The 23,229-nt window shown below is 34.9% G+C and overlaps 1 protein-coding gene across 2 annotated transcripts in view; it reads right to left on the bottom strand.

The window, feature by feature from the left end:
• Positions 1–22,910, bottom strand: part of LOC117325244 (E3 ubiquitin-protein ligase Rnf220-like) — a 68,068-nt gene extending 45,158 nt beyond the window's left edge. For both annotated transcript variants that reach the window (XM_033881343.1, XM_033881345.1), the window contains exon 1: positions 22,006–22,910. In XM_033881343.1, coding sequence (XP_033737234.1) covers positions 22,006–22,744 — 739 coding nt within the window. In that variant the 5' untranslated portion in view covers positions 22,745–22,910. The remainder of the gene's footprint in view (positions 1–22,005) is intronic.
• Between the last annotated feature and the right edge of the window lie 319 nt (positions 22,911–23,229).

The raw sequence follows: 23,229 nt of genomic DNA, 5'->3' as shown, positions 1-23,229 counted from the left end.
GCTGGAGAGTGAGTTATCCCACCATCCAAAACGTATCAGGCCATCCCTGTCCCCGTCCCCGCTGGTACACCTTGTCAGAATCGTTGACAGCTCACACCTTATCTGTACTTGCCATCAAAGGATCAGGACTCAGGGATCAAACCCCTAAAGCCTCATTCAAACCTTGGGGTTACTTTACCAAGGAATGGGGCTTCACACTAAGGCTAACTTTGCAACACAGCAAGGGGTTCATTTCCTTGTCAAGAACCAAGATGTCCTCCAGATTTGTTTTCCTTGTTCTTGGTTTCTTCAGTACAAAATCAACAAACCCCATTAAACTGAAAAATTTGAAAAATGCAAACTCTGTATCCATAGACAGGGACATAGATATCATAGGTCATTACACAACTGGGACATAGATATCATAAGTCATTACACAACTGGGACATAGATATCATACGGTCATTACACAACTTGGAAATAGATATCATAGGTCATTACACAACAGGGACATAGATATCATAGGTCATTACACAACTGGGACATAGATACCATAGGTCATTACACAACTGGGACATAGATATCATAAGTCATTACACAACTGGGGCATAGATATCATAGGTCATTACACAACTGGGACATAGATATCATAGGTCATTACACAACAGGGACATATATATCATAGGTCATTACACAACAGGGACATAGATATCATGAGTCATTACACAACTGGGATATAGATATCATAGGTCATTACACAACTGGGACATAGATATCATAAGTCATTACACAACTGGGACATAGATATCATAGGTCATTACACAACAGGGACAGGGACATACATATCAAAGGTCATTACACAACTGGGACATAGATATCATAGGTCATTACACAACTGGGACATAGATATCATAGGTCATTACACAACTGAGACATAGATATCATAGGTCATTACACAACTGAGACATAGATATCATAGGTCATTACACAACTGGGACATAGATATCATAGGTCATAACTGGGACATAGATATCATAGGTCATTACACAACTGGGACATAGATATCATAGGTCATTACACAACTTGGACATAGATATCATAGGTCATTACACAACTGGGACATAGATATCATAGGTCATTACACAACTTGGACATATATACCATAGGTCATTACACAACTGGGACATAGATATCATAGGTCATTACACAACTGGGACAGGGATATAGATATCATAGGTCATTACACAACAGGGACATAGATATCATAGGTCATTACACAACTGGGACATAGATATCATAGGTCATTACACAACTTGGACATATATACCATAGGTCATTATACAACTGGGACATAGATATCATAGGTCATTACACAACTGGGACAGGGACATAGATATCATAGGTCATTACACAACTGGGACATAGATATCATAGGTCATTACACAACTGGGACAGGGACATAGATATCATAGGTCATTACACAACTGGGACATAGATATCATAGGTCATTACACAACTGGGACATAGATATCATAGGTCATTACACAACTGGGACATAGATATCATAGGTCATTACACAACTGGGACATAGATATCATAGGTCATTACACAACTGGGACATAAATATCATAGGTCATTACACAACAGGGACATAGATATCATAGGTCATTACACAACTTGGACATATATACCATATGTCATTACACAACTGGGACATAGATATCATAGGTCATTACACAACTGGGACATAAATATCATAGGTCATTACACAACAGGGACATAGATATCATAGGTCATTACACAACTGGGACATAGATATCATAGGTCATTACACAACTGGGACATAGATATCATAGGTCATTACACAACAGGGACATAGATATCATAGGTCATTACACAACTGGGACATAGATATCATAGGTCATTACACAACTGGGACATAGATATCATAGGTCATTACACAACAGGGACAGATATCATAGGTCATTACACAACAGGGACATAGATATCATAGGTCATTACACAACAGGGACATAGATATCATAGGTCATTACACAACTGGGACATAGATATCATAGGTCATTACACAACTGGGACAGGGATATAGATATCATAGGTCACTACAGAATGGGGACATAGATATCATAGGTCATTACACAACAGGGACATAGATATCATAGGTCATTACACAACTGGGACAGGGATATAGATATCATAGGTCATTACACAACAGGGACATAGATATCATAGGTCATTACACAACTGGGAGAGGGACATAGATATCATAAGTCATTTCATTATGTTGAGAAAACCTTGTTAGTTTCTGCTACAGGACAACAGAAGAAGTAGTCCTCAGGCCAGTACTTGATCGTCAGTATGTGAACCCCCTGAAGGACTAACAAGCCCTCCAGATTGACATACACCACTCCAGCACTACATGACAAACAGGCTTTATTTTGCTAAAGATTTCTAGTCACACAGGATTTTCTGACAGATACTCAACATATCAACAATTTTATGATTCTTACCTTATTCAAAAATGGCACGTAAAAAACTTGAGCTGACTCTGTGATATTGACATTACGTAAGAGCACTTAGGTTTCAACGACTTAACTAATGTACAGAACAGGTGTAGTTCTTTGTTTCTTTGATTACCAATCGACAGGAACCTAGAAACAGGGGGGACTGCGGTACGTTGGAGGAACGCATATTTAAATTTTCACACCTGGCCCACCATAAAGGTGATTTAGCTTTGAAGTGCCAGGTATCGCCTGTATACAGCAGTACAACCTAATCCTAACGCTGCCACCAAATCCGACCCTAACTTAATTCATGTTTACAAAATCTTTTTGACATGCCAATAACTCAATATTCAATCACCTCCCTCCCACCTGTATATGGCCCACAGAGCGTTGACATTGATAGGGAAACAAATTCATGGATTTAATATTCAAATACATTCTGATTTAATAGTATTTTTAACAAACTTTTTTCAAATAAAATTCTTCAGGAAAACATTACTTAATTCTAAAATTTTGAGTGAATGTTTTTTTCATTCTGGCAGTTTGTTCCAATATAGAAAAATGATCTAAAGTCTTTGAGCTAACTTGATCTGTCATTCTGGGAATCAATGTACTGTTAGGACCGCAAGTTTCTACCAAACACTAGTCATGAGATCAGACTGAAATGCACCATAAATACGGTTAACAAACGTGACTCCGAGTTCAATGTGGATACAAAATCAAACAATCAGCAGACAGATCTAAAATCTTGAACGCAAGCATTGGGAAAATCTACCTGGAACCCTGGTACGCTTCGTCCCAATTCAGAACGACGCCATGATACAGATTACAACCTTACGCAGACGAAATGCACTTATTCACTGCAAATCTCGGCATTTCTATATCATTCCATCTTCTGTGTAAAACAATCTATCACTTCTGTCATCTGGTACTTTCCTACCAGTGTAGTTATTTCATTAAGCTAATAGAATTTTCTAATATTACACAATGATATTGTTAGAAATGTTCAGATATTTCAGTCAAAATACAATTAAATGTAATTTTGCTTGATTTTCAATACAAGTAATAGATGTTTGACATGAACAGACAGTTTGAATTAGCGTAAAGAAGTTTACAAATTACAATCTAACCATGCTGCATAGAATCATAAACAGAAATTTAGATTATTTTTAAATACCAATTTTGAAGACGATTGATGTAGAGGAGGGGAAATGTTCCCAGCTGGCAAGCTCTCTTGGTCTGTAATATGTTTCATTCTATTTTGTTTGGTTTTTTCCCCTTTATTTTCAAACCATTTTCTCCAGCAACTTATAAGTGATTGTAGCCTGACCTAAATCCCATACATTCTGATATCATTTCCTTTCATAAAGTAGAGAATATAACATTAAATTTCGTAGATTTCTGAAACATTTCCATTTCAACAGAAAGAAAAGCTTAAAATCTCATATTAAAATGGAAAATTGTGTAAGACATTGTTATCATAGAACAGCATTTTTTGCAATATTAATGAAAACACTACTTTCATTTTGGTTTGTAATCTGAAAAATAAACACAAGGTCTTTTCCAAAAAACTTGAAACGTACTGAAATACACCTCAACTGGATATTACTATTATCAGTATCTATAGTAACACAATTAAGATAATGGTTTAGGAAATGGTTACTTTACATTCATCGTCATTGTACCCATAACATATACAAATGTGACGGATGTTCTTTAGTTCTTTAGCTTTAACTTTAGCTCTGTAGGGCGTTTTAATGATATGATGCAGCAAAGTCAATAAATGTTGTTTTTCCTGGTGGAGGTAGCACCATGCCATTGAAGGGAGTACAACTCAACAGACACTGAGAACCTGGTGGAGGATAACACCATGGGGTTACAACACTCTACAGACACTGAGAACCTGGTGGAGGATAACACCATGGGGGTACAACACTCTACAGACACTGAGAACCTGGTGGAGGATAACACCATGGGATTACAACTATAACTCTACAGACACTGAGAACCTGGTGGAGGATAACACCATGGGGGTACAACACTCTACAGACACTGAGAACCTGGTGGAGGATAACACCATTGGGGTACAACACTCTACAGACACTGAGAACCTGGTGGAGGATAACACCATGGGGGTACAACACTCTACAGACACTGAGAACCTGGTGGAGGATAACACCATGGGGTTACAACACTCTACAGACACTGAGAACCTGGTGGAGGATAACACCATGGGATTACAACTATAACTCTACAGACACTGAGAACCTGGTGGAGGATAACACCATGGGGGTACAACACTCTACAGACACTGAGAACCTGGTGGAGGATAACACCATGGGGGTACAACACTCTACAGACACTGAGAACCTGGTGGAGGATAACACCATGGGGGTACAACACTCTACAGACACTGAGAACCTGGTGGAGGATAACACCATGGGGGTACAACACTCTACAGACACTGAGAACCTGGTGGAGGATAACACCATGGAGTTACAACTATAACTCTACAGACACTGAGAACCTGGTGGAGGATAACACCATACCATTGAAGGGGTTACAACACTCTACAGACACTGAGAACCTGGTGGAGGATAACACCATGGGGGTACAACACTCTACAGACACTGAGAACCTGGTGGAGGATAACACCATGGGGTTACAACACTCTACAGACACTGAGAACCTGGTGGAGGATAACACCATGGGGGTACAACACTCTACAGACACTGAGAACCTGGTGGAGGATAACACCATGGGGGTACAACACTCTACAGACACTGAGAACCTGGTGGAGGATAACACCATGGGGGTACAACACTCTACAGACACTGAGAACCTGGTGGAGGATAACACCATGGGGTTACAACACTCTACAGACACTGAGAACCTGGTGGAGGATAACACCATGGGGTTACAACAATCTACAGACACTGAGAACCTGGTGGAGGATAACACCATGGGGTTATAACACTCTACAGACACTGAGAACCTGGTGGAGGATAACACCATGGGGATACAACTATAACTCTACAGACACTGAGAACCTGGTGGAGGATAACACCATGGGGTTACATGTACACTCTACAGACACGGAGAACCTGGTGGAGGATAACACCATGGGGGTACAACTATAACTCTACAGACACTGAGAACCTGGTGGAGGATAACACCATGGGATTACAACTATAACTCTACAGACACTGAGAACCTGGTGGAGGATACACCATGGGGGTACAACACTCTACAGACACTGAGAACCTGGTGGAGGATAACACCATGGGGTTACAACACTCTACAGACACTGAGAACCTGGTGGAGGATAACACCATGGGGTTATAACACTCTACAGACACTGAGAACCTGGTGGAGGATAACACCATGGGGTTATAACACTCTACAGACACTGAGAACCTGGTGGAGGATAACACCATGGGGTTACAACACTCTACAGACACTGAGAACCTGGTGGAGGATAACACCATGGGGGTACAACACTCTACAGACACTGAGAACCTGGTGGAGGATAACACCATGGGGTTACAACACTCTACAGACACTGAGAACCTGGTGGAGGATAACACCATGGGGTTACAACACTCTACAGACACTGAGAACCTGGTGGAGGATAACACCATGGGGTTACAACTATAACTCTACAGACACTGAGAACCTGGTGGAGGATAACACCATGGGGGTACAACACTCTACAGACACTGAGAACCTGGTGGAGGATAACACCATGGGGTACAACTATAACTCTACAGACACTGAGAACCTGGTGGAGGATAACACCATGGGGGTACAACACTCTACAGACACTGAGAACCTGGTGGAGGATAACACCATGGGGTTACAACTATAACTCTACAGACACTGAGAACCTGGTGGAGGATAACACCATGGGGTTACAACACTCTACAGACACTGAGAACCTGGTGGAGGATAACACCATGGGGTTACAACACTCTACAGACACTGAGAACCTGGTGGAGGATAACACCATGGGGTTACAACTATAACTCTACAGACACTGAGAACCTGGTGGAGGATAACACCATGGGGTTACAACTATAACTCTACAGACACTGAGAACCTGGTGGAGGATAACACCATGGGGTTACAACACTCTACAGACACTGAGAACCTGGTGGAGGATAACACCATGGGGTTACAACTATAACTCTACAGACACTGAGAACCTGGTGGAGGATAACACCATGGGGTTACAACACTCTACAGACACTGAGAACCTGGTGGAGGATAACACCATGGGGGTACAACTATAACTCTACAGACACTGAGAACCTGGTGGAGGATAACACCATGGGGTTACAACACTCTACAGACACTGAGAACCTAGTGGAGGATAACACCATGGGGTTACAACTATAACTCTACAGACACTGAGAACCTGGTGGAGCACACACTTTAATTGACTGCACCAATAATATCACCTGTATGTTACCAAGGCACTCAAACAGAGGCAGACATTATTAATTTACGGTGAAGTGAAATATATGTTTTTTATTTCAGTTTCAATAATCACTTTATCCTTTATTAATATAGAAGAACATGAAGACAATGAATATAATCAAGTTTGTACAGGTGCAGATCACTATAAGTTTTCATAATTAAAAGTTTATATCGTTCTTCCTGGTCACCGAACTGAATTGTAAGAAAATGTTTTGTTTTATCTGTACTGAACACAGGATTTATAAAGTTTACTTTTAATTTATTAACATGGCAATTCCTTTCAGCAGGAATCTGATTGTGTCTTAATGTAGAGTTAAACATTAAGCCGATACCTCCTTGTGAACTTCACCATATCAAGATGCCATTTCAGGAATGTACGTGCTTTGGAATTAATAATCGTACAGGTATCAACTGCCCTAGTCTATAGGTAAAACATAAATTGGCCCTACTTCTTAGCCAGATCCCTCAGATTTACAGGCAATGTTGACAAGAGTTTTACCTGATAGCAATAACTCACCTGGGATCAATTTAAAATCTTGGGTACTATAATTGATTTCACAAACTTTCTTATGTGTGCTTATAACCCTCATTTATATGACAATATCAACAGGGATTGACAGAAATTACCCAAAGTAGCTAAACTGGTATAGGGTGTATAATTGATTCTCACTACTCTGGGGATGATAAGCTGTGTATATCAGATCCATGTATTAACTGTCAGTGCTGACACTCCCCAAGAACAATAACCCACTTTACACAGTCAACCCTCTCCTCTGATATACCACTGCCCCAGTAGGTAACAGTACTGTGTTAAGTTTTATTCTATTCTATTGGATGTTTTTGAAAGGAAATTGACAAACAAATCCCCCAGATTGTCCATTCTGTGTACAATTATCATGATTGAGTGTGGAAAAGTCTACAGAAGGTGTTTCAAGACTTGGCACATCAAGGGAAAACACAGTAGTGAATGGGGTGTCTAAATTAATTCTTTACAGCTACATAATAGGTTGTATCATCTGAGAAAGTCCACAGTTTGAAGGTCTGTCTAAAAGCAAATTATAAATCGTAAATGTAGAGCTATCCCTTTGTGAACTCCGACAAGAATTAACAAGATTTAGCATGACCCATTAGCAGAGTATAACAGTAAAAGTCAACATAATGTACTGTTTGTATATAACATCTCAAATATAGGGTGGGAACATTTCTCATATATATAGAAATCACTACCAATAAGTCAAAATTTCACTGAATTACAAAGGGCTTTTATTGTAACACCTTTCAAATGACAATATATTTCACCATTCAATATTATCTCTTTCTTCTACAGGTGCCTTACTATACAGGCAACTGTCAATATTCTGCTTAATATTTCTAGTAGATATCCTGCTTAATATTTCTAATAGATATTCTGTGTAATATTTCTAGCAGACACAATTTATTCTATGTAATATTTCTGGTAGATATCCTGTGTAATATTTCTAGTAGATATCCTGTGTAATATTTCTAGCAGATACAATTTATTCTATGTAATATTTCTGGTAGATATTCTGTGTAATATTTCTGGTAGATATCCTGTGTAATATTTCTAGTAGATACTCTATGTAATATTTTTAGTAGATATTCTATGTAATATTTCTAGTAGATATTCTATGTAATATTTCTAGTAGATATTCTATGTAATATTTCTAGTAGATATTCTATGTAATATTTCTAGTAGATTATTTCTAGTAGATATTCTATGTAATATTTCTAGTAGATATTCTATGTAATATTTCTAGTAGATATTCTATGTAATATTTCTGGTAGATATTCTATGTAATATTTCTAGTAGATTATTTCTAGTAGATATTCTATGTAATATTTCTAGTAGATATTCTATGTAATATTTCTAGACATTCTGTGTACTATTTAGATACTCTGTTTCATATTTCTAGTAAATATTCTGCATAATATATCTAGTAACATTCTGTGTAATATATCCATGTAGTTACATTATATTATATTCTGTGTAATATATCTATGTAGTTACATAATATTATATTCTGTGTAATATATCTATGTAGTTACCTTATATTATATTCTGTGTAATATATCTATGTAGTTACCTTATATTATATTCTGTGTAATATATCTATGTAGTTACATTATATTATATTCTGTGTAATAAATCTAGTCTAGAAAAAGACATCCCCTCCTCCCCCCTAACTTTCAAAGAGGAATTTTTTATTCAAATAAATTTCTGCTATGCTTAAATTTGATAAATGTGGATATAATTCACAAGTTTGGCTGAATTTCTGCTGAATTTTCCCATGTATCCCAGCTAATAGAAGTTTTTATATGTTTCTCAAAACTTCAAATAAAAACATTGACTGATTTAGTTTTCTCAATTGCTAATTTTCCAGCAAACGACTTGACGAAAAAATTCAGCTTTTAATTCCAGTCACTTGTCCCCTAAGTGATTAACTGGTAGAAATTGTGTATTTAATCAGCCATCCCCTAGTCAATACAAGTGATCCCCACTTCCTCCCAAGATTAAGTAGTGTTCCTTGGAATCACTACATTTACACAGCTCCTCCTATTGAAGGCCTCAACACATTAAGGTGAACTCTACAGCTATTTTGTTTCGATGAATATGCTGTGTTTTTGAACAGGTAAACAGACCAGAGATTTAAGTTTTCGTGATTTTACTCCGATGACAGTTTGATGGAGATAAACGAGCAGACTGCCAAATGCGTCAGGATTAGTTCTCTATAGGATGGATAGAAGGTCCCTATTTCAAATAACCCTTTCCGATCATAGCCATTTGATGAGTAGTAATTTTCGAAAAACGGCAAGGAGGAAATATTCCATAAATCATTACCATTGAAGTATCACTTTTAAACATATTTTGGCATGAAATTTATGCCTAAGCTGCATGTAATTCACACATTTGTAAAGCACATCCCCTTTTTCTCCCTTTTTTTCCCCTTTAAACATAAAACATTTTGATGCATGATTTGAAGTGATGGTCTAACAAAAGCAGATCTCATTGGACCATTGTCATGGGATTTTAACCAAAAAACAGTTTTCAAATTTAGAATTTGAATTGTTTAGGTACAGCCCATTAGTATGAAATCTAGCAATAAAGATAGAAGTAATATTTGAATCAGATGGAAATAGTCGCGATCGGTAAGGCTGTTACCTTGGATGGGAATGGTATGAGGGGGGACTTAATCACAATTTGACGAGGGAATAAGCTTGTGCATCTGTCCTTTATATGAAAGAGCTGTGGCCAGGTAAAAAAGGGTGAGTACTAAATCAAAATCTGCCAAGTAAATAAAGTGTGGAGCGTGACACCAACACAATAAGGTCCAAATGACAAATTGACCAAATTATGCATTTATTCCAGGAGAGGGTGATCTGTATCTCAAGACAATAACTGGGGGTCTTAACTCTGAGGGGACATCATTGAAATACTATTCCCTGGCCTGGGAAAGCTTAACTTAAAGGCTAGTAGAATATTCAATGCATATAAAACGCCAACTAGCTGCCACCTAAACAAACTAGCTTTTTTATGAGGACGAAATCAAACCAACTTTTGCTGAATCCCTCCATAATGGAAAAATTTGTTGTGGACTGTTGGCCGAGGAGACTGGCTGATTCGTTGAGCACCGGCTGTATTAAGTGTTCAGGACCCACTTAGCACAAGCTGATTAAATAAAACAACTTCCATCAGTGTTAAAACAACACTTGTTCACTTTTCATTTAAATCTGAGTAGTTAATGGTCACTGTGTGATTGGGTTGTAATCCAAATTCATGAATTTGGGGGAAGACATCTCCACCGCAGTTTAAAACTGTCAGGCCCTGATCTGTATGGGGCTTTGGGCAGGGTGATAAATTTCTATCTAATAGTTTTCGCCTTGTCATCTGATTCCACAATAAGCTTGCATAACCTGCCTATTTGATAAAATACAAATCCCTGTCCTGTGATTGGAGACATAAATAACTGTTTTTCATCAGATAAGAAATAGCTAGGGATACGTACCCCATATAGGACCCGACCAGATAACTTGTTACAGGTTATACTAGTCTAAACCATCCCAAATAAGGAGATTACAATTTCTATTATCTTCCAAAGAAAATTTCTGCATTTATGTTACAAATTACTCCTGCCATAAATCTGAATGACTTACAACTATCAGAAAGGATGAAACAGGCCCTGATAAGTGTCCTTCCTTGCACCACCCTCATAATCCACCCCAACATGTCAACTCCTGTACTTTGGACCATCATAAATTCAGGATTCTATCTACTCCTAACAACATCAAAATCAAAACTTATTTTTTATTTAGTTATTCTTTAGTTATTCACAAACTTAATAATTTTACTCTTGTAACAAAAGAAAATACCCAAAAGAATGAAACTGAGAAATGTAAATTTAAATGTTATGAATTTCAACCAGAAAAAAAATCTCAATTTTTAATGCTATATTTCACACCTGATTACATTTCACACCTCAACAGTATATGCAAAGAAAAGAAAATGGGGGAACTTGATAAATCCGGAGTGTTCCGAGTGCAACTGTATCGAGAATTCCGAATGAAATTTCCGATTGTAAATGAGGATAAGACATTTCTTAAAAGTAGTTTAGGACCAATCTAAAACGGGGCAAATATCTTTTGTGTTGCTCAAGGGTGAAAATAACCTGGGGCGAAAAATACCAGGTATACAGTATACAGACAGTATATACATGTACAATGCATGTTTAACTTGTATGTATAGTACACTGTTAAATTTTGGTTTCTCAAACTCTCAAATTTGCCCTCTATGTTTATAATGTAAAGGAAATTCAACTGTCATAACTTTTAAAGTAACATTTATTTCATCAGGTAAAACAGAAAAGAACAGTTCGACTTTTTGTTGAGATGATTATACTATTTATTTATTTATTTATTTATTTTTATTTATCACAATAATTTTTTTTTTCTCAACCTGAGTACTCTCCCTTTTATACAGAACAATGAAACAATCAAATGGCCTTTTAGGACTGAGTTATGTCCCCTGTTATCTGTGTGCCTATAGTGTGTGATTCCTTGATAAAGCTGTTCGACTGAGCGTCATAGTCTAATCCCTCTAGACTAGATACAGATTTCTTTCCCTTTAGACTAGATACTGATAATGAGATTTCTTTTTTAAGTATTTATTTTAATGCTCAAATTTCAAAGATATATTTACTTCTGTTAACATTTCATGAAGGGAATATCTTCACTTAGTGAACTTTATTTAACTGATGATCACACAAAGTCACTATACAAACTTTATACCATATAACAAAAAATAAATGTGTTCCAAAGAGATCTCATTCAATGCACAAGTTGTATCAGTCTTGTACATGTCCATTTGACAGACTTATCTAAGCACTGTTCTATCTCTTTTGTTTTAATATTTCAGTTTTCATACTGGTGGCACAATGATTTTTATACAAAGTATTTTCCAGGAAAATCATTAACATTTAATAACTTATGTAGGATGAAAAAATACTTTGTAGCTGTAGGTGATTTTTACCTACCATTCCCTCTACTAAATTAGAGCCTATGTACAGTTGTGAAGAGAACAGTAAAATTCATTACATATCAAGGCTCACTTCGAGTCATGTTAAATTGTTCCAGCAGAAAAAGAAAAAAAACCTAGGAAATTGACAATTGAAGTTTGAAAAAAGGAAGAAGACTATAAATGTAGAAATTAATTGGCTTTAAATGTCATTCTAATAGGATTGTAAAAATTGTATTTTTGATTTGAATGACAGGTGGATGTGGACTCGGACCATCACAGTGTTTGATAAGGATGTACAAGTCTGGACAGACTGAAGGCTGGTACATATAAGTCTAGAACACTGGCTTATATCAGCACGATCACGTCAGGAAAATTGGACATATTTATTAGGAATAACCTGTCTGTATGGACAATCAATAGAAAATCTATAAAAAAATACACATTTTGTATATAAATGATTTTATATACATATATATATGCATATATGAATTACATGTCAAAATGTTTATGCTCAATCTTAAAACAGTGTGTGTTACTCGTAACTTTCTGTTACAATTTTCCAAGGAACCACGAAAATTGAATTACTGGACATTATTACTTTACCAAACACATTCTGTCTACATGTGTGTCATAACAACAAATTTAGGAAATAATCTGACATCGAGAATGAAAGCAGCACATACAAATGTTTACCTATAAATGTCTGGACATTGCTCAATAAATGGTCACCTATGGCCTTTGAATTAAAAATCCACTTTTGTGCATCCTCTTTCCATAAACATTGTGGATCCCTATATCACACATAAACATTGTGGATCCCTATATCACACACAAACATTGTGGATCCCTATATCACACATAAACATTGTGGATCCCTATATCACACATAAACATTGTGGATCCCTATATCACACATAAACATTGTGGATCCCTATATCGCACATAAACATTGTGGATCCCTATATCGCACATAAACATTGTGGATCCCTATATCGCACATAAACATTGTGGATCCCTATATCACACATAAACATTGTGGATCCCTATATCACACATAAACATTGTGGATCCCTATATCGCACATAAACATTGTGGATCCCTATATCGCACATAAACATTGTGGATCCCTATATCGCACATAAACATTGTGGATCCCTATATCACACATAAACATTGTGGATCTCTATATCACACATAAACATTGTGGATCCCTATATCACACATAAACAATGTGGATCCCTATATCACACATAAACAATGTGGATCCCTGTATCACACAAACATTGTGGATCCCTATATCACACATAAATTCTGTCAGGCAGATGTGACACTAACATGATCATTGATGACGAATTGTTTGATGACGACATTTTGCCTGTCCTAAAGAATTAATTTGAGGTGTTATGCTACAACTTATGTAACTAGTGAATATCTTCCACCTGCCTCAGAGGTGTTAGAAGATAAAAAAGACCGATATATTCTGGCGCCCACTATTATTTATATAAGCCTACCTGTAAGGTGTGATCAAAATGTTCATCTCAATACAATGCTTGACATTACATATACCTGATGGAACTTGATTACAGTATATTAAGCAGAGGATTCACACTTGAAATTTAAATTATGTGTTCATAGCTAGCACACAATCAGAGATTGGATAATGATTTTCTATGTACATGTACAAGCAATGGACTTTTGATAAAAGATAGCATTTTTAATAATGACTCAGTAATAAAGGAGGCCCTAGGGCCTTAAAGGTCATATTATTGTACATGCTAAGTCTCAGTACCAAGTAGTGGTACTGTTGGTCATGGCTGCCATAGTGATCATGACTAACTTGGATTTCAGACGTACCCGAAAATAACAACACTTGCATGCATGGTCAGGACTATTTCAGGATCATTCAAGTAAGTTAGAGCTGAATCCCACTGATGGAAATGGAAAAGAAGTTTAAACAAGGTGCCATTCAGGAAAACTATGATTGTGCAATCTGTTACAAAATGGCCACTATGACTGCTATGTCAAAGTTTATGAGACCAAATAAAAATACTTTGTTGGCTACCCTTCCTTAAAATTCCTACCAATTTTCAGTTCTATGGCGCCAGTAGAACTGGAAAAAAAGTTTAAAATGTGTTTTTCAAGACGGTGGCCATCTTGGATTTAGGATCTGAAAATAACAACACTTGGTCAGGACCATCAGGCAAGTTACAGCTCAGTCCCATTGACAGAACTTGAGAAGAAGTTTGAAACAGGTGTTGTTCACGAAAGCCATGATTGTGCAATCATGTTACAAAATGGCCTCTGTGGCTGACAAGTTTATTTAAAGACTAAAATTAATGCTTTGTTGTATTGGCTCAACCATCCTTAACATTCCTACCAATTTTCAGTTCTTTGGAACCAGTGAAACCAAGTAAGATAAAGATTCTGTAATATAAACCAAGTAAGATAAAGACTCGGTAATATAAACCAAGTAAGATAAAGATTCAGTAATATAAACCAAGTAAGATAAAGACTCGGTAATATAAACCAAGTAAGATAAAGACTCGGTAATATAAACCAAGTAAGATAAAGACTCGGTAATATAAACCAAGTAAGATAAAGACTCGGTAATATAAACCAAGTAAGATAAAGACTCGGTAATATAAACCAAGTAAGATAAAGACTCGGTAATATAAACCAAGTAAGATAAAGACTCGGTAATATAAACCAAGTAAGATAAAGACTCGGTAATATAAACCAAGTAAGATAAAGACTCGGTAATATAAACCAAGTAAGATAATAAAGATTCAGTAATATAAACCAAGTAAGATAAAGACTCGGTAATATAAACCAAGTAAGATAAAGATTCTGTAATATAGACCAAGTAGGATAAAGACTCGGCAATATAAACCAATTAAGATAAAGATTCTGTAATATAAACCAGTTATAATAAAGGCTCAGGTATAAATAGATAGTGTCAATTTTGTAACAAACTCTTGGAAAATTCCATCTTTTATATTTGTTTCTCCTAGTGATTTTTAACATTATAGTCACCTTAACTCAGCCATACTAGGCATGTTTTCACTCGGCCATATATGATAGTTAACTCAGCCATACTAGGCAGGTGACCATAGGGGTCTAATCTTCAGTTTAGGGACCTAAAACATTGTGAAATATTGCTTGCTTGGTTATTTTAATTACCAGGGATGTTATAATTATAATAATGATTTTATATTATTTTAGTTACCAGGGATGTTGTAATTATAATAATGATATTCTGTCATCATTCACTCTCTTCACTCAGCAGAGCCTTGGGCTAGACAGTTGATCTTTTTTTTTTTGAATTTATTTCTTAGATGTCCCCAAAGCAGAAAGTATAGGAGAAACGTGGAGTGTCCCTACCAACATATAGTCACCTCTCCCCAAGTTTTACAATATAAACTAATACTTCAAGATTTGTGTAGAAAATTTGACCAGTTTAAACTGGTCAATTGTAATTTTGATGAGAGGTTACAATTTCCATGTCATATTATTATTGTTTCACACAATCACATAACAGATGTTTCTACTAGATTCTACATCAAAATCCAGAGTTACTGATTTGCTAAAATGCAAGTATGTCGAAAATCCTTACGAAGATCTAATTATCTGTCATACCAGTAGGTTCGGTAGAAGAAATTAAGCTACTTTAGGAACATTAAACTCAATTGTAACCAAATTTGTACTTCTAAAGCAATTATATCAACAAGCACTATTATTTATCAAGTTGTCTTTATCAAATTGAATTTTTAATTCACTTGTACCACTTACATAACAATTACCGTGGGGAACACAAGTTTTGATTTGTAAACAAAATCGACCTGGAACCAAGTCCCACGTCAACATAAAGCTATCTTTGTTTTTATATGTTCCTTGTTCTGTAGGTGTAAACAGCTTACCAATCTTAAACAGATTTGTATTAATTCAATGTGACTATATAGAGCTAGGCGTCATTCATAGTGTACCAATTTTCTGGTCATTTGCTGATAAAATCAGTAAACCGGTTTACATTTCACACCCGAGCCTAAAAAAAGTGACAAATGTTGTGATCGGCCACAGGGGGTGGACACTGGCCAGTCTGTTGGCATTGAGATTACATGTTACCCGACACCTTACCTGTGTCCAGCCACTATGGCCATTGTTGGGTCAGTAAGTTACCCTCCTCTGTCCTGCTCCTGGGGCAGCTAGTCACTTAGCAAGGCCATAAGGTTCCATGGCCCTAACACAATAACCAAGTAACTTAGCTTTTCAAGAACACATGTAAAGAGCTTACTTCAATCAAAAGTCAATCATTCTATAAAGGATATAGGTATTTTATCATCTATATATAACACGGACAGTCATCTTCTGATTAACTTGGCAAATTGTAAAAATCAGGATTAGATCTACCCTCCGGTCTCCTAGTTAAAGGGAAAGTATTGGTATCATAACCCTCCTAACCTTCCATTTTAACCAAATACCTATACCATAAAGGTTTGGCTCTACTACCTGCATCCTTATACCATAAAGGGATACATTCAGCTGGTAACTCTATGGACTTTTCAATTATAATTAACTCATAAGCAAGAATATTCTGGGAAAAAAACTCAAATAAGCAGGGAAAACATCACGTTATCTAAGAAGGAAAAAATATGAACATATAAAAAGCGGGAAATATTACTATTTAAGTATTTAAGCAGGAGATAATATTGCTATCACATATAGGCATGCAATTTTAGTTATGCATATACAGGAAGTACTATTATCCTTAGAAAATTAGCGAACAAAATTAAAATAAACATGAAATAATATCATCTATTAAATAAGAAGGAAATTTAAATTATTATTACTATCAAATAACAGAAATAAACATATATCTAATATTTTAAAGAAGCAAAAAATATAATTACTATTAAATAAGCATGAAATAATATATCTACTACTAAATTAGGAAGAAATATCATCTACTATTAAATAGGTAAGAAATAATATCTGCTATTAAATTAGCAAAATATAATATCTGCTATTAAATAAGCAAAATATAATATCTGCTATTAAATTAGCAAGAAGTAATATCCACTATTAATTTAGCCAGAAATAATATCCACTATTAAATAGCCAAGAAATAATATCTACTATAAAAAAAAAGCAAGAAATAATATTTACTATCAAATTAGCAAGAAATTAAATCTACTATTGAATTAGCCAGAAATAATATCTACTATTAAATAGCCAAGAAATGATATCAGCTATTAAATTAGCAAGAAATAATATCTACTATCAAATTACCAAGAAATTAAATCTACTCTTAAATAAGCGAGAAATAATATCTACTACTGAATTAGAAAGAAATAATATCTACTATTAAATAGCCAAGAAATGATATTTACTATCAAATTAGCAAGAAATAATATCTACTATAAAAAAAGCAAGAAATAATATTTACTATCAAATTAGCAAGAAATTAAATCTACTATTGAATTAGCCAGAAATAATATGTACTATTAAATAGCCAAGAAATAATATTTACTATCAAATTAGCAAGAAATTAAATCTACTATTGAATTAGCCAGAAATAATATGTACTATTAAATAGCCAAGAAATAATATTTGCTATTAAATTAGCAAGAAATAAGATTTACTATTAAATTAGCAAGAAATTATATATACTATTAAATAAGCGAGAAATAATATCTACTTTAAAATTAGCAAGAAATCAAATCTACTATCAAAGTAGCATGATATAATATCTACTATTAAATTATTAAGAAATAAGCATGAGATTTACATTATCACTACCTAATAAACAGGAATAAATATATTTAATATAATAATAAAGTAGGCAAAAATATCAATAATGAAGCTGAAATATTATCACTACTAAATAAGAAAACGGAAGTATCACTACTAAATAAGCAAAGTAATACTATCAGCAAAAAACATCACAATATTAAGTATACAATAATGTAAGAAATGTATTAGATTATACAACAGCTTAGCTTCTCTTCTTGTTTAAACAAATCTCCACAAAATTGCTCATCAGATATAGTCCGTATCAACTAAACTATATAACACCATCTCAGCCTAAGCTTCTGTCAAAGCTAGAAACATTAAACTAAGGAAAAAGAACATTTGTATTTTTTCAGATATTAAAACATTCCTATCACAAACATCAATTTGTCCTTTTAGAAATGGTAGCTAGACATGGTGTATGATATCTTTACATCTCATTCAATTCTATTTCCTAGTGTAGGTATATTATGTATGCAGTGAAGGTATATGTATAAATTGTAACAGATCTACTGATAATCACCAAACACAAGCTTTAAGGCTGACAAATCTATATCAGTAGATATTAACGCTATTAATTAATTCACTGGAATCAATTTCAGAAGATATTAATGCTTTTAATTAATTCACTGGAAAAGAGTGCAAGTTATTTAAGATGAAAACCTATGTGCTTCAACACAATGTATACCCATGGTTCCATAAATATTAAGTAATTTGTGGGTTTAAAATAAATATTTTCATTGAAGCTTATTTCATTTTTAAAGCTATTTGAACTGAACAATTCAGTATGAATGTGTTTATAGTTATCTATTTGTTTTAAGCAATGTGTGTGTGTTTTTTTTGTTTTTTTTTTGTTTTTGTTTTTTTTTCAAATTTGACCCTTTAATTTTTGGATGAAAAAGACAATTGAGTTGATTCCATAAATTAGAAAAAAAATGGTCAGATTTTAAGATTGTATAAACTGAATTTTAATATAACAAAATGTAACAAGAATAGATTGCAACATAAACATTTATAATTTCTTTAAACATAAATCTTGAGAATTATTGTTTGACAATTGCTAATAAAAAATATATCCTGTATCATACTCAGCTTAAAGCTTCGGATTTTTGTGAAGTGACAATTATATTAAGAGTGAACATTTAGTATCTCTAATCAGCTATCTAATTTCTCCAGAAAATTTGCCAAAAGACAGTTTCACATGAGAAGATTAAGCAGAAGAATGACCCTCTCCTCAGCCCAGGCCTATGGGAGATATCTTGTACTTTCACACGGCCGCTAATTGACAAGGCTCTGGTCACCAGAGTGAAATAATATTTTTGGTTTTGAATTCTAACTAATATTCCCTTATGCATAACAAATCTATCAGCTGCAGTAAAAGTGTCCATTATTTAAGAGAGCCTTGCAGAACCGTACTTTACAAGTAAAATTAACACCATCGGTTCCATTCTTCACCGACAGAGACATTTATTTTTCCACCCTCCACTGAAGTATCCGACTTTCAGAATTATAGAATACTGAAGACTTTTATGATGGATGAAATTTCTTATGTTGGCAATAATAATTCCGGTTACAACACTGAAATATTTTTTCATTAAAATTCAGTGGCCGACAATAGTAAAATTTGAAGAAAAAAAAAATATCTAAATTTCTCTAAAGAAAAAAAGATAATTGTAATGCTTCAGTAGGTGTATTAACATAATTGATCAATAAATGGACACTTAATTTGCATCAAATTATCATAATAATATTACTTCTTACTCGTTTGTTTCGTATTACTACATGGATAAGATCACAATCCAAGCATTACATAGAAAACTGTGTGTAGGCTAATTAACATAGAGCATGCTTTCATTATAATTGTTACTCTTTAGTTATTCACAATAAAAGAACAGAAAAATTACATTTCCAATACAACAGAAATTAGCATAAACTTTATCTAATCCAATATCAAAGTTGCATGACCTAACCAAAATGATAATTTATCGTAAGTGAGTAATAAAAGTGTCTGATAACTAAATATTACTAATCTTTTCAATATAAAATAATGTCATATAGCTTGCATCATTATATTCATTTTTGTTTTCTTTGATAACGATCTATAAAAGGTATTTTTTTTCGTTGATAACAATCCAGTACCTATTAAGGTTAAATATGTACAAAATTAAAATATAACCTGACCGACAAATTGACTCCATTAATCTCCTCCACAGAAAAATAAAACACTTAAGATGTTTTCCCACCTATTTATACTAACTTTTAATGAAATGGAAGATATGGGTTGTTTTATGGTCTAAATTTCAATTAAATTTAGATATAAAACTATTCACCTAAAAATTAACGCATGAGGTGTCGATAACATGTTAAAGCTGAATATCTAACTGTTAATGATAATTAATTAGTTTGGTTTTATTATTATTATTTGAAGTAAACTAAGATAATTAACTGCGGTGTAAGTCTGACAGGAGATTATATTGGGTGTGTGAACCTATACAAATTATAGGAGTGCCATCAATAATCTTTCCGCAGTTTTGAATTATGAAGATTTCATTTTTGACAAAATACAATAACCTATTACAGTATATTTGATCATTTAATCAAACCAAGTTTTTACCTTTATTTGAAACTGTATTCATTAACATAGTTTATAACAAACTGAAGTCTGTAATTAATATCACAAATCAATAGATAATTCCTACCACACTTTCACATTTTGTATAATATTGATGAGGAAATTTTTCCTTCATTAATTTAGTCAAGTTAATAATAAAAGACAATTTCTGGGGGGAAAAAACTTGGAAAGATCATAGATGTCTGCCAAAAATAGTTTGTATTTCCTGGTGAACAAAGACATGACAAAAAGTAGAGAATAAACATGGCTGAAATTATTAAAAGTTTAAACAAAAATATATGGTGATTGTTGATCTGCAATAGAGGTACACCAGCATTGCACAATAGTCCAAGTTATATATAGTTAGTGTCACCTAGTGCAGACACACAGATCAGTGTACATAGCCAACGCTAATGGTCCAACTGGAAATTATATTTATTATAATTACAGACAATCAGAAATGTGACCCTACTCTCACCAACTGATGGGGTTTTCATGAATAGATAAATGTCATTCTTCTTTCAACAATTTAAAGGTTAGCAGAAAATTATGGAAAGTTTAAAGAGAAGAATCCTAATTTGTATTACCTAACGAGGTTTGGACAAAGGGATCAGTCCAGCGCTTGTAATATTAAACAGGACGATAACTTTTTGTATGGCAGTTAAACTGATGGAAATGATAAATCTCTGCTAATTATCACTACCACACACAAGCTGTGCTGTACAAATATATAATGAATTTCCATAAAATATGAAATATAACTTGCTCAGTTTCATTGATTTTAAACGATAAAATCATTTTAGTTTTTTTTAGGTCAGCATGAACTCTCATTTGCTTTGACATTCTCATTACTGGTCGAGTGGCAGCTCAATACCTCTATTTGGATAGGTAACTGTCTATGTCATTTCTTAAGTGTGGTTTATAAATATGGTATCAGAAGCTATTTTTTCTTCAGAAAAAAAGTATGATAGCATTGAAAGGCAATTATTGGGTGGGGAAAATTAGAGGGGTGGGGATAAAAGGGTTTAGCAGTTATTGGGAAAGAAAAGATTAGAATAACAAAAATTAAAAAAAAAAAAAAAATTAAAACTTACTTCTGAGAGATCTCCCTTCAGGATCTGGGGTTCCTCGGTCAAAGTCTCCCCCATCAGAGAAATTTTCAGAATTGGTAGCAGAGCTGATACTTGAAGGGCGCTCTTCCTTAACGAAGGGTGTGGATCCCTTACTCTCCGGACCCTCATGGGTAGGATCACAACTGTCCCTGTCCAACTTCTCAGACGAAGCATAACTAGAGCTGGACTCATCAAGTTTGGGTTTTTTAGCCAAAGAAAAAGCAGAATGATAGTTCTCTACACCTTCTGGGTTACTGACAGGTCTGAATGCACTCCCACCCCCGGGGTTAATCAGCCCCATCCCTCGCTCCAGGTTAGCACGTACATATGGGGGTACAGGTGTGTACAGGGGAGGGGGGAAGTGTTCCCCGGGCCTGTACATGGTAAAAGGAGGGGTACCGAAAGGTGTTGGCATGTCCTTGTCCACATTTTGTCCTTGGAAGTGGTGAGGGGGAGCAGGCATTCGCGCCCCCTCATGATTTTCAGCTGTTGATGCCAACACCATCAGGGCCGGAGAAGTCAGTGGATTAGGAACAAATGAAGTATTTTCCATGATACCTGGATTTCCAGCCTGAGCTGCTGCCACTGCCGCTGCATGATGAGAAAAAAAAGGATTTTTGTGCCACAAATTAAAACGAAACATGGCAAAATCAGAAATACTGCTCATGTTGTAATAGTTTTCAGGAAAAATTGTCCCTTTCCTATTTTTTGAGCAATTCATGAATTTTGTTTAAATATGAACTGTCCAGTCCTGTATTCCTGTAGAACACTACAGGTAGACACAAATGACTCCACTGTTGGGCTCCTTTATAGTCCGATTACCAGATGGGCTATTGTAATACAGATGGGTATGTTCATTGGTTTGGACTATTTATCTGACTGGAGCAATATTGGAACAGCCCACTTTAAATATATTATCTTACAATACTGAAGTGTCAAGTGGTAGCGTCACATGCGCAGTAGCGACAACTTCCATATATGGCAACTGTCAATAATGGTCTACCTATAGGAATTCCCCTTCACATAAATAAGATAAATATTTCCGTAAACGAGAATTTATGTGCAAAATAAAACACTATCCATCATTAGTTAACTATAAGGATGCTTCAAACTGCGAAAAAACCGAAAGGACATCGATTTTTGGCGGCAGATGGTACTCGATTGAAAAGTGCGCTTTTTGTAAACAAACCGAGAGCTGGGTTGAGT

This window comes from Pecten maximus, chromosome 4 (assembly GCF_902652985.1).
Source record: "Pecten maximus chromosome 4, xPecMax1.1, whole genome shotgun sequence".
Classification (NCBI taxonomy): Eukaryota; Metazoa; Mollusca; class Bivalvia; order Pectinida; family Pectinidae; genus Pecten; species Pecten maximus.
This window is presented reverse-complemented; position numbering and strand designations above follow the sequence as displayed.